Raw genomic sequence first — 13,405 nt, 5'->3', positions numbered from 1 at the left:
GGTGATTATTCCATTGTATAAGGCAATGGTCAGGCCACACCTAGAGTACTGTATACAGGTCTGGAGGCCTCATTTCAAGAAGGATGTAGAGCTGCTGGTACGAGTACAGAGAAGGGCAACAAGATTAGTGAATGGAACAAAGGGGTGCTCTTACGAAGAAAGGCTTAAGTTTTGCAAATTACAGTGTCTGGAGACTAGGCACCAGCGAGGTGATCTGATAGAGGTGTATAAAGCCTTGAATGGTTTAAGCATGCTCAATGCTGATGGGATTCTTCCTCTAGCTCAGAAAAATCACCTGAGAGGGCATAAATTCAAATTGAGGAAAGACGGATGTAGGATAGACGTGTGGAAATTTGCCTTTAGCCAGCGGGCGGTTGGTTGGTGGAACAGACTTCCATCCCTTGTGGTGGAGGTTGATAGCCTAAATAAGTTTAAGGCTCAGCTGGACAGGTATTTGGAACGAACAGAGGGGTGAAGTGGAAGTGGGTTGTTTTTTTTTTTTTTTTTTGGCTGATGCTGCATAAGCTTGCTTTCTTGCATCAAATGCCTCTACTAATGCTAATGCTAATGCTATGCGTTATTTTAAATTTGTGTAATTTAAACACACGTAAAGAAGTCACTGTGTATAGATATAGGTATCTATATCTATATCTAGATGTAGATATAGATAGAGAGAGATTTCAGTAAAGCTTTTAATTCAGCTTCCCATGAGAGGCTGTTATACAAACTGTATAACAGCCTCTCGTGGGGTTACTGGGATAATCCTCATGTGGTGCTGTGGCTAAGTGACAGAAGACAGAGGATGGGAATTAATGGGCATTCTTCAGAGGTGGACTAATGTAGTGAGAAGGGTTCTTCAGATAGATTCTCAGTATTTGGTGACAGGTCCCCCTCTTGTTTCTGATAGTCTGTAATTGTACTGATGAAGATATAAAGAAAAAGCTAAAGGTTGCTGATGAGTTGAAGGCAAGATAGTTAATAATTGAGACCACGTTCTTTTACTTCAAAATGGCTTTGATTAGTTAAACTTATGGTTAGATGGCAACTGAAATTTAATCTTCCTAAATGTAAGGTTTTGCATTTGGAGAAAAAAAATCTAGGGGTGACATACAGACTAGGGAAGTTAGAATTAGAAGTAGTTTATGATGAGAAAGACCTAGCAGTTAGAAGAAAACATGATATGGTCCTTACGGTGTTATCATTCCTACACCCGAGCCTTCTTGTAAGGCTCGGGTGTAGGAATGATAACATCCTTTTACAGCAAGGAGAAAGATGTTATTATTTGTTTTTATAAAATGATGGTAAGATCTCTTTTGGAATAATGTATTTGGGTCAGGAGATATCACCTAAAAAAACATGTAGAACTTTTCTATTCTTTTTTTAGGTTTCAGCAAGAGAGTGCTAAGGCATTCTCTAGGAGGAATGCCTTAGAATGGTGATTTGTAGAGCCAGGCTGCTAGATATCTAGTATCTAGGCTCTGCAGAGTTCTTCTCAACAAGCTCTTCACATTAGCAAGTGAGAAAAGAACAAGGGGGGACAAAAATATAATATGCAACAGAAGATTAGTTCACCTTTGGACAGCATGTTTTTGATCGTGTTTCCTAGCAAGGTGGTTGCAGTAGAGAGTCTTAACAAGGTGAAATTGGACTGTTACTTTTTTTTAAAAAATTGGCAAATTGTGATTGACTCAGAAAACTAATCTAGTTGAAAAACACAGATTAGGTCAATAATAATAAAACAAACACTTTTTCCATTGCAGGTCAGTTAATTGAAATAGCATGAAAGTGCAAGTTATGTTTTAAAGTGAATTATTATTACAAGGTGAAGCTAATTAATTTTTATTTCTGAGTGATGGATACATATTATATTTGTCACAAACACGTGTTTTAATCCTTATTTTATACTGTTTCTGTGTAGACAATCATCTTGTTTAACCTTGAATATATATTTAATATTAGTTGATTTTACATATAGGTAAGAGAAAAAAGTGAACGAAGTGTTCCCATGCGACAACAACGATCAGCCGCAACAGCAGATAGTAGCAGTGATTTCAGTGGACCAAGTTTCAGTGAACAAGATAGTTTTGGTTCTAGAACTGGCCGGTCACGCACAACCCCTAATCGTCTCACTCCTGGAAGTAAGTAATCTTCTAAAAACTCTCTCACAAATTCATTCCACTTTTAGTAATTGTTATCAATTAATTAAAAACATTTGTATGACACCTTTCTATATTCAGGATGATTCAAAATTTGTGCAACCTAAATATCAATAATTTAAACTTACTAACTTGTTTCCTATCAGATTATGCAACAGCAGCAATTTTGATGTGGTTCTTTACGATATTGGAAGCTTTCAAGTTTTTAGCAGAAGACCAGTCACAAAAGAAGGACACTAAAAAAGAAGTAGACAGTATTGCAAATAAGATGCAAGAGGTAGAATTTGTTTTCATTTTGATCAAGTGGGATGAGATTTTGCAAAAGTTTCATAGAGCAAGTCAAGTTCTCCAAAGTTAAAAACATGTGCAGATCTGTGTGGGTCATTAGCTGACCAACTATGCTCTTTAAGAAATGACTTTGAAATATTTGAAGCACCAATAAAGGAAATACAACTAGATGTTGGCATTAGCATTAGTAGAGGCATTTGATGCAAGAAAGCAAGCTTATGCAGCATCAGCCAAAAAAAAAAAATAAATAAATAAATAAATAAAAAATAACCACTTCCACTTCACCCCTCTGTTCGTTCGAAATACCTGTCCAGCTGAGCCTTAAACTTATTAAGGCTATCAACTTCCACCACCAGGGATGGAAGTCTGTTCCACCAACCAACCACCCGCTGGCTAAAGGCAAATTTCCTCACGTCTATCCTACATCTGTCTTTTCTCAATTTGAATTTATGCCCTCTCAGGTGATTATTCTGAGCAAGAGGAAGAATCCCATCAGCATTGAGCATGCTCAAACCATTCAAGGCTTTATACACCACTATCAGATCACCTCGCCGGTGCCTAGTCTCCAGACACTGTAATTTGCAAAACTTAAGCCTTTCTTTGTAAGAGCACCCTTTGTTCCATTCACTAATCTTGTTGCCCTTCTCTGTACTTGTTCCAGCAGCTCTACATCCTTCTTGAAATGAGGCCTCCAGGCCTGTATACAGTACTCTAGGTGTGGCCTGACCATTGCCTTATACAAGGGAATAATCACCTCCTTATCCCTGCTAGAAAAATTCCTATATATCATTGACAATACACCATAAGCTACTCTTGCAGCCCGTCTGCACTGCTCAGAGAACTTCATATTTGGCTGCACAACCACCCCCAGGTCCCTTTCATTCTCTACCACTGTCAGTGTAAATATACGTTGCTCTGGGGTTGCTGTTTCCCATATGTAGTACTTTACATTTGTGAATGTTAAACCTCATTTGCCACCTCTCAGCCCATCTGCTCAACCTTTCCAGATCCTGTTGCAGTAGCATAGTGTCAGTAGTGTCCTTGACAATCCTGCCAACCTTCGTATCGTCTGCAGACTTGGACATTAAGCTTGATATAACATCATCAATATCATTTATAAATACAGAAAACAATAATGGACCCAATACTGAACCCTGAGGGACTCCACTAATAACATTAGTCCACGATGAGCAGTGTCCATTGATTACCACTCTCTGTCTTCTCCCCCTCAACCACCCCTTTATCCATAGCAGCAATTTGACTCCAATGCCACACTGCTCCACTTTGTGCAGCAGTCTTCCACGTGCAACAGTATCTAAAGCCTTTCTAAGATCCAAGTATATAATATCAAAGTTATTCCCTGCATCCAGTTCTTTTGTGACTGCATCATAGTATCCAATCAAATTGGTCAGGCAAGACTTCCCCCTTAACAAAACCATGCTGCGTCCGAGCTATAACTGAAGTCTTGTCTAGATGATCCTGCAGTGCTTCTTTAACCAGTGCCTCCATTAATTTTCCAAAAACAGAAGTTAAACTAACAGGTCTATAATTACTTGTGTCGCCCTTTGATCTTCCTTTGTGAATTGGGGTCACATTTGCACATCTCCAGTCCGTGGGTGCTTCCCCTGAGTCCAAGGAAGCTCTTGTTGTAATTATGGCTAAGGGTTTGCTTACTTCATTTGCCTCGATGGATAGATCCCATCCACCCCAGGTGCCTTTATTGTGTTTATCTTCAACAATTTCTCCTCCACTTTACTCTCAGTTATTACAAGATTCTCTAGCTTACTGCCAGAGTTGAATACACCTCTGGCATTCCCCTCGCTGAATAACTCCTCATATGTGAATGTCGATGCAAAATATTCATTTAGTTTGTTAGCTACCTGAGCAGGATCATCAACAGTTGACCCATCAATATCAAGTGGACCAATCTGATTCATCCCCTTCCTTCTAGAGTTTACATAAGTAAAGAACTCTTTGCTGTTTTTCTTTGCATCCCTTGCCAAAGATTTCTCATGTCACGTGTTAATTTGTATTAACACGTGACGTTAATTTGTATTAACACGGCAGAGAAGAAAAATGCATGTATCCCATGCATTTTTATTCTCTGCCATATGTCTCATTAGTTCATCTGACATCCATTTAAGCCTAAACCTTGAACAATATTTCTTAGTTGGTATGTAAAGCCTAGTAGCTTCCAAGATAAGTTCTTTGAATGCTTCCCATTTTGAATTTGCTGTTGGTAACATCATCAGTTGGTCCCACTGTATAGAATTTAAATACTGTCACAGTCCATCGTAGTCGCCTTTACGAAAGCAATAACCCTTCACTTTACCCCTAATGGTAGTTACCTCTTTGAGTAAATCCCACTTCAGCACACTGTGATCACTGCCACCTAGTGGTTCATTTACCTGCAGATTCTTAATGCATGAAGAATCACTACTGGTAATCAAATCAAGAGTATTACTCCCTCTAGTTGCCTCCCAAACATGCTAATGTAGAAAACAATCATCCAATAAATCCACAAAAGCCTTGCTAGTGTGTGAGTGACCAGCGCCCAAATTCCAGTCAATATCTGGGAAATTAAAATCCCCCATTATAAGACTCTCTGATTTACTGGCCCACTCTATTTCCCTGTGCAGTTTCTTATTATATTCATCGAGTCATTTGGCCTATAGCACACTCCTACTCTCAATTTTGTTCTCCCAATGCTTATGTCACACCAAACTGACTCGACACTGCACTGTCCAGCGATGTCGACTGGCTTCACTTCCTTGGATTTTATGTATTTCTTAACTAATAGCATAACCCCTCCTCCCTTCCTATCCTTTCTGTAGACATTGTACTCCCCAAATTCTAGTTCTGCATTCCTTATATCTGTGTGACACCACGCGTCTCTGAAATCCCCACAATGTCTGCCTTTGATGTTTTAAGCAATACCTCAAATTCATCAAATTTATTTACCAAACTCCTAGCATTGGTGTACATGCAAGTATACATGCACCTGTTTTTTTCTTAGCTACCCTAACACAACCCATGTGTTCACTTGTACCCCCATGATTCCCAGCAGTCTCAGAAATATCCTGCATCTTATTTTCCAGGCTGCTGCTCATTCCAATAGAAGGAGTGCAAGAATCACTTTCTCCTCTGCCAGTGGCTACTGTTAATCTATTAGTCATTGTATCCCCCAAATCTAGCAGTTTTCCGACCCACCTAACACTGCCTCGATAGCATCAGCAAATATTCTTGCACCCTTTCTATTTAAGTGTATCCCATCCCTGTAGAAACAGTCTCTCCTGTTAACAAGTACAGACCAGGCTGAAAAAAATTCTACCCCTTGAGCCCTGCACAATCTTTCCAGGGCCGAATTGATCGACAGGGCTCTCATCATATACTCCCTCCTATCGTGTCTGGGCAGAATTGCAGACACTTTCAAATTCAACCCTAATTCACGGCTTTTTTTCAACAAGGCCTTGTTGATTACAAGGCCGTTCAAACTTGGAAATGTATTAGAAAGAAGGTACCCAATGATGGAGATGCACCAGAAGTAGATCGGAATGCCAGAGGTAAATTCCATATCACCACGTTTTACCCAATTATTGACAAACTAGAAACTGAGATGAGAAGAAGAGGAGTGGTGTACAAAGAAATAGCAGACAGATTTTCCTTTCTAAGTGATGTGCCAAATAATGTCTCTTCATCTGCTGAAACTGAGAGGTACTCTCACTGCTCTCAAAAACTAATTGATGAAGACTTGGATAATAATCTCTCTGCTGAGCTTCAGCAGTTTCATGCATATGTGTGCTATAAGTTCAGTGCAACAAAAAGTGTAAAAACCAAATTCAGTCATGCTAAACTTTGTAAAATAATTGTAGAAGACAAAATTGATTGTGCGTTTCCAAATGAAAATATTGACTTGCGTATTTTTTTTATCATTAATGGTTACAAATTGCACAGCTGAATGTTCATTTTCTCAACTAAGGCGCATTAAAAATCCCAAGAAAACAGCTATGCGACAAGACAGATTGGATACCTTGTCTCTGCGAAGTATAGAAGCAGATTTGTTATACCAAATTAGTTTTGTGGATTTGATTAAAGAATTTTTCAATTAAAAAATCTAGACAAAAACGTTTTAAAAATTAAATAAAATAAACCTATAGGTAAATCTTTGCTTATATTTTTTACTGCTATTTAGTGTTTTTGTTAAAAAAATTTTTAAAAACCAAAATTTTTATTTAATATAGTTGTGGAGTCTTGCCTGAAGAAAACTGAAACAGGGTTATAAATTTTCAAACTCTTATTTCATGTTCAGCACTTATTGAATTTTAATGTCTTGTAAGTTAAATACAGGTAAACCTTGTATATAACATGGTTATTGGGTTCCTATAAAATGTCGTGTTGTGCGAAATTATGTTATACGGGGACTAAGAAAAAGTACAAAAAAGGGGAGTTACATTCCAAAAGTTAACAAAAATACACTATTTCATTAAAAAAACTAACAAAAATATACCATTCTAGGTTTCGTGTATCTTCTGCTCTCTTTAAAATATCAGTCTGATGTTTGGTTTGTTTGCTTTTTCTTGATAAATCTTTGTGAATTTCATCATATGAAACTAAGCACTTTTGAAACTCCCTTTTGAACTTTGGGCTCCTTTCATTCAAAAAAAAAAAAAGAATATTCTAATCACTCAGCTAACATTATGCCTTCCCCTATGCTTTTTATTGGGAATTTAGAATTTTCATCTGCACCAGACTCTTTTTTTACCAATAATTCTTGAACATCTTCAGTAATCATATCTTTAATTTTTTTAGGAGTATAGGCAACTAACCATGTTACTCTGTGTATATTGTCTATAAATTGCATGTGCCTGAGGTCAATTTTCTGCTTTGCTGGATGAAAAACCAGAGTTTCTGGGAGAGAAAAAAACCATGCTACCGTCGCCCAAGCCTGTCTAACTCAGCCATGTTGTGAAAAAGACCCATAAAAATTCCTCCCTTCATCAACGGAATTTGAACTCAGGTCTTTTCCACTTGGTGTGGGGAGGAGGGCAATTCTTTCAACTGTACTACCCATGAGTGCTTCGGTAGTCATATCATCAAAAGCTTCCCCTCCTACTGATGTAGAAAGTTCTACTATCGCACCAATTCCATTTTCTGCCAGTTCGATCATATTTCCTGAATGAAATGACTCTGGCCATACATTTTTTCACACACATTTAACATTGACGGTTTTACTTCTTTCAGCAATAAAGCTATGATTCTGATACAGTCCACAATTGAGAAATGTTTCCATGCCTCCTTTACTTCAATAGATTCGAAATCAATCTTTTCCAAAATCAATTGTAATGATTTTCTGATGTAATGAGTTTTAAAGGTGGATATAATACCTTTATCTAATGGCTGAATGAAAGAAGTTGTATTAACCCAATACAACTTCTTTCATTCAGCCATTAGATAAATGAAAGAAGTTGTATTAACCCGATACAACTGTGGTGGTAGGAACATAACTTCAATGTTTGGATGACTTAAATCTTTTGGATGGCCTGATGTGCTATCCAATAGTAATAAAACTTTGAAATCTAGATATTTCCAAAAGTTCAACAAGTACAAGTTCAATAGCACAGAACATAACACAGGAATTTCTCAACAAAAAAAAAAAAAATACAGGGATTTCACAATAGTTTTTTTTTTTTTTTTTTTTGACTAGCGAGTCAACAGCGGAGATTCAAAAAGAGTGAAAATGTTGAAAAATTACATCCAACGTAATAGCAGGGCTTCCCCTACACAAAAGCTCAAAAATACTCTGTTATGCAAAGTTTACCAAAATTCTCAAACCGTGTTGTAGAAGTACCGTGTTATACGGGGGTTGCGTATAATGGGGAAGCCTTGGCCAAGGGGGCACCATTATTGCCATTTGTTGGGCTGTGCTTAGGACATCACTCAGCCTTAATCTGGCACTGGACCAAACCACAAGTTCCAGTCAAATCTGGAAAGTTAAAATCCCCCTTTATAAGACATTCTGATTTACTTGTTCACTCTATACCTCTGTACAGTTGTTTGTTGTAATCAGAGTCATTAGGCCTATAACACACTACCCCCTTTTTTTTTGCTTTCCCAGTTCTTATTTCACACCTAACTGACTCAACATTATGCTGTCCACCCATGTCAACTAGGCGCCCTGCCTTAAATTTTGTTTCTTAACTAACAGCATAATCTCTCCTCCCTTCCTATCCTATCTATCCTTTCTGTATACGTTGTACTCCCCAAATTCCAATTTTGCATTCATTATATCTGTGTGACACCATGTCTATGATATACCAACAATATCCTCCTTTGATGTCTTGACTAGCACTTCAAATTGATCAAATTTATGTACTGTACTCCTAGCACTGGTATACATGCACCTGTTCTTACAGTCAGTTACCCTAAAACAATCCATGTATTTACATGTTCCATGATGACTCCCAGCAGTTCTTGAAATCCCCAGTAACTTGCTTTCTAGGCTCCTTCTCATTCCAGTAGAAGTGAAATCACCATCATCTCTGCCTGCAGCTACTGTTAATCTGTTAGTCTGTGAATCTAGCAGTTTTTCGTACCCACTTAACACTGCCGAGATAATATCAGCCAATATTCTTGCACCCTTTCTATTTAAGTGTATCCCATCCCTGTAGAAGCAGTCTCTCCTGTTAAAAAGCACAGACATTGGTTAGATTTGTTGAAATCTAAAGAACATCTTAATCTTAGATTAAGAAAATTTTAGGGTGATCTTGCAGTTTTATTAAAATTTTTTGTCAAATTGCCCATTCCAAGTTCAGGTTGGAATTGGGCAAGTCTCCATTTTTGGGGAATTGCCCTGAATTCCTCTTGCCAAGAGGAACAAGTTCCCCAAGGATCAGTTCTAAGTCTCGCAGTTTTTGCTATCAAAATTAATTCTATTACTGAACAACTTCTTCCAACTGTGAGATGGCAAATGCTGCAGCCATATCAGCACATCCCAAGAAACAAACACTGCCTTCTAGTGTTCTATACAGACTACAGGCAGTTAATGTGAAATATATTACACACCTAGTAGCAACAAATATAGCACAGGCAGGTAACAGACTGTATCAGAGTAAGCCAGTGAGCAGTGTTGAATACAGTGGGGTGACCGAGGGTGAGTTTCAACCCTTGTAAAATAAAATTCCCCCATCCCCACCGAAAAATAGTAATTTTTATATTAAGACCTCAGATTGAAATTTTCTTCTTACTGCACTGTTTAGGGGCCATATTATCAGTTTACACAATGTTGTAATTATAAAACATCAATTCAATAAATTTATGCCAAATAAACACAATACTAAAATTCAAAAGACACGAAATTTTCAAAATAATTAATTGGGCAATATTTCTGGCTGCACAAATTGTAACTAAAAGGCACTATTTCAAGTGTCAGCATTTTCGTTTTATGGTTCCCTTTATTTTCACACAAACCATTTCTTAATAGTATTGCACACAAACCATTTCACACAAACGGTCTATTTACAACTAATTCTTTGTTTGTATATTGCAAACACGACTGACTGGATCGAAGACCATGAATAGGTTTGCCTGAATTGGTCCCCTCTATTGCTATTGTAATTAGAAAGTATCTCACATCTTTTAGGGGAAGGACTAAACGATGTCTGGGCAGAGATAGAGAATTGTACTGCAGCCACTATTTCAGTCAAGAGCAGTTTTGCTTTATGATTTTCAGATTTCCTTTATTTGTTTTTTTCACAGCAAGAGTCAGCTCATGGCTAATTCTTCCTTTGTATACTGCAAACAAGATGGTTTGGTTGTAGCCTATAAAGAATACATTTTATAATCTTTTTATTATATATGTATCTGTACTGTAACAAATCCCAGGGGCTCACGTCTGGTGAGTATGGGTTTGGCAAACCCAGGGTCCTGAGCTGGATATCATCATTCTTCTCTTTCTTGGTGATTCCTTTCTACTTCTCTCTCTCTCTCTCTCTCAGGGTAATTTGGGAATTTTTTTTTTGGCTGGTGCAGCATAAGCCTCAGGTTTCCTTGCACAATATGGCTAATAATAATAATAATTGCAAGATTGCATGAAGATATGCTTAGAAGGCCCGAATGAATTATCAGAAAAATTAATAAATGAAGTGATTGATGCATATGCAAAGAAGAATAAGATTATTATAATACTTGCATGTTTGATTATAATCTGTATGATTTTTTTGAGAATTTTAGTTGGTGATTATTGCCAGTAATGTGGTTTTTGCCAACTGACTATAAGTATTTAGATGTTAAATAATAAATACTTCCTTTTGTTTCCTATTTTGTTTGTAACATCTACGTATGTTGTAAATATTAAATAATAATAAAAAAAATATACTACATGTACCCCCAAAGTTTACAACCCCCCCCCCCCCCCCAGTACAAGCACTCTGGATTCAACACTGCCTCTGAGGATTGCCAAATTTTTTGACATATTTTAACTGAATGTTCCCATTTTAAACATTGAGTGCCTTTTATCTTTTACTGCTTTTAGTTGTCTGACTGAACCCTGCATATTCATCAGATATTGTTCAGCCATATCCCAGAAATTTTTATCTATCTAAATTTTATTGCACATATTTGAACTCATCTAAAACTTACTTTTTATATTAATACATTTAATTAATACTTATAAATTGAATTTGCATTATAAATTAGAAATTCAATTTGGATCATTTTCCGTAGAGCACTGAAACGTTTTGTGTTGTTGTTGTTTTTTTTTTTTATTTATGTTTTAAAAGCTGGTTTTGGCACATTATAGCCTGGAATATTCAGAATATTCTGCTGGAGATGACTTTTTTTTTTTTTTTTTTTTTTAATAGCTTATGTTACATAAACTTTTTGCCATCATATCACATGACTGGTGTAGTTCGTGCAGAATGATGTAAGTCATCTGAATGACTTACATCATTCTGTATTTTTGTACTAATAGTAATGCAGTTAGTGAATAAACTGTTTTGTATATATGCAATGTTTTTTTTTTTTTATCTTTTAACTTATGGAATTGTAAAAAGAATATAATTTGACACCTGTGCAAGAGTGAGAGAGAGAGAGAGAGAGAGAGAGAGAGATGCAAGTATTTTATATAACCATAACCCAGTTTAATATACAGATTTTAATAAGTAAAGCAATCAATATAATTTTTGTGACTATTTGAACAGGTCATGGTAGCAGACCTCCAAGTAGAGCAGGAAGTCGATCTTCAAGCCGTCCCTCAAGCAGGCCTCCAAGTAGAGCAGCAAGTGATCTTTCAGCCGAAAATGTTGAAGCTTATCGCTCAAGAAAGATGGGTGCAGGTGGTCCAGCTAAAATTAGAACTCCAAGTGCCTCGTCGGGGAGAGGGATGTCTTGCACACCGAACAGTGGTACAAAGATACCAAGTGTGAAACGAAGCTCATCATCAGCATCATCAACAGGAAAACCAGAAATTATGAAGAAAGAAAGAGAAAGATGGAAGTAAGAAAAAAAGGAGGGAAAGAATTCTTGTGTAAATACTTTGTAATCATTACTTACCAAGACACTAATTACAGGTGTATCTGATTTGGAGGTATCTTTTAAAACTGCTAACATTTGTTGAAATCAAATTTCCATAAAAGTGGATAACAGAAACAAAACTATGCAATGCAGTGTTGATTATATTCCTGCAAGGTTCAACAGAAAGAAAGAAAGAAAGAAAGATGCTGCTCTGTTGTGAATTGTTCAATGAAACTGGGGTGCTACAACTGTAATTATGACTTTTTCTTTTTTTTTTTTTTTTTTAAGAACATCAGAATACCTCACCAAAAGTTGGAAAGGGGGAAGGTACTCCAGTTTTCAACATTCCATGAAGGACATAAGTAACATAATAGCACTTTATTCAACTATTTCATTTCCTTGTCCTAATGTTAATTTAGTTGGATTTCTTATGAGTCTCATTACAAAAACCTCAGAGATTATGTTCTTATTTTATTCTTTATTTTTTTAATTTAATTCTAAGCAATAAGCTAATAGTTTATAAGCACTCAGGAGTGTAACTCTCATCTAACACAGAACTGCTTCACAAATATCTCATCTGCATAGAAGAATGTTTATAATATGCAGCTCTGTGCTAAAGTGCCAATTTAAAGACGTATTATTTGTGAAAAGAGAGGCCAAATATGTTTATTTTCAGTGTTGAAGGCAGCTTTGTGAGTTTTGCTTTTTGTCTGTTTTTTTTTTTTTTTTTTTAAATTAAATTTCAATTCACTCACAGTGAAATAAGTATACAACATTCCTTTGGTTAGATATTAATCCATAGAACTTTTAACAGGCATAACCATCATGCCTTAAAATAGTAATTGCTAGATTTTTTACTAAAGAATAATTATTTATAATGGGCACACTGATATGATTAATTGTCTTTCTCACAGTTCTTGGTAACTGACAATAAAATACTTTAATGAAGTTTGTTGTTTTATACCTAATGCTAAAATTTTTCCATCAACATTTTTACTTTTTTGGTGTGAGAGAGTAGTGAATGTATAATAGAAATGACACGAAGACAATAAATTACCATGTTATTCTGAGTGCAAATTGACCTTAAGTTTCAGATTCTGTTTCGGAAGAGGTTTCAATATTCAGCTTACAAGTTTATTTCCAAAAACATATCAGTAAAAATTTTAATTTTCTTTCATTTCTCATATATTAATCACATTTTGATGTATTTTATTTTGTTTTTATTTTTTAAAACTATCCACATGTGGACATGTGTTTTTGTAATGGGCCGCACCTAGAACGTCAGTTCATCTCCGCCTCGTATCTCTGTGAAGAACAGTACCACTGTAGAAGGGCCAGAAATAAGTAGTGTATTATGTGTGTGTTCTGTTGTTGTGTCTGACCGCTTGGCTACCCAGAATCATCAGTCACCTGGACAGATGATTCTGGGTACTCGTCCACACCACGGGAAG

The 13,405-nt window shown here is 36.4% G+C and overlaps 1 protein-coding gene across 1 annotated transcript in view; it reads left to right on the top strand.

Annotated features, from left to right (window-relative positions):
- The window catches only part of shot (dystonin-like protein short stop), a 1,739,701-nt gene extending 1,727,467 nt beyond the window's left edge, over nucleotides 1-12,234 (top strand). Inside the window, exons 88-89 of the mRNA XM_090380932.1 lie at nucleotides 1,976-2,138; nucleotides 11,642-12,234. Coding sequence (XP_090237058.1) covers nucleotides 1,976-2,138; nucleotides 11,642-11,940 — 462 coding nt within the window. The 3' untranslated portion in view covers nucleotides 11,941-12,234. The remainder of the gene's footprint in view (nucleotides 1-1,975; nucleotides 2,139-11,641) is intronic.
- Nucleotides 12,235-13,405: the final 1,171 nt, after the last annotated feature.

This window comes from Mastigoproctus giganteus, chromosome 9, assembly GCF_048544385.1.
Source record: "Mastigoproctus giganteus isolate SK-2022 chromosome 9, ASM4854438v1, whole genome shotgun sequence".
NCBI classification, from domain to species: Eukaryota; Metazoa; Arthropoda; class Arachnida; order Uropygi; family Thelyphonidae; genus Mastigoproctus; species Mastigoproctus giganteus.
The sequence above is the reverse complement of the archived record's forward strand: the minus strand, read 5'-3'. Positions and strand labels throughout refer to the sequence as shown.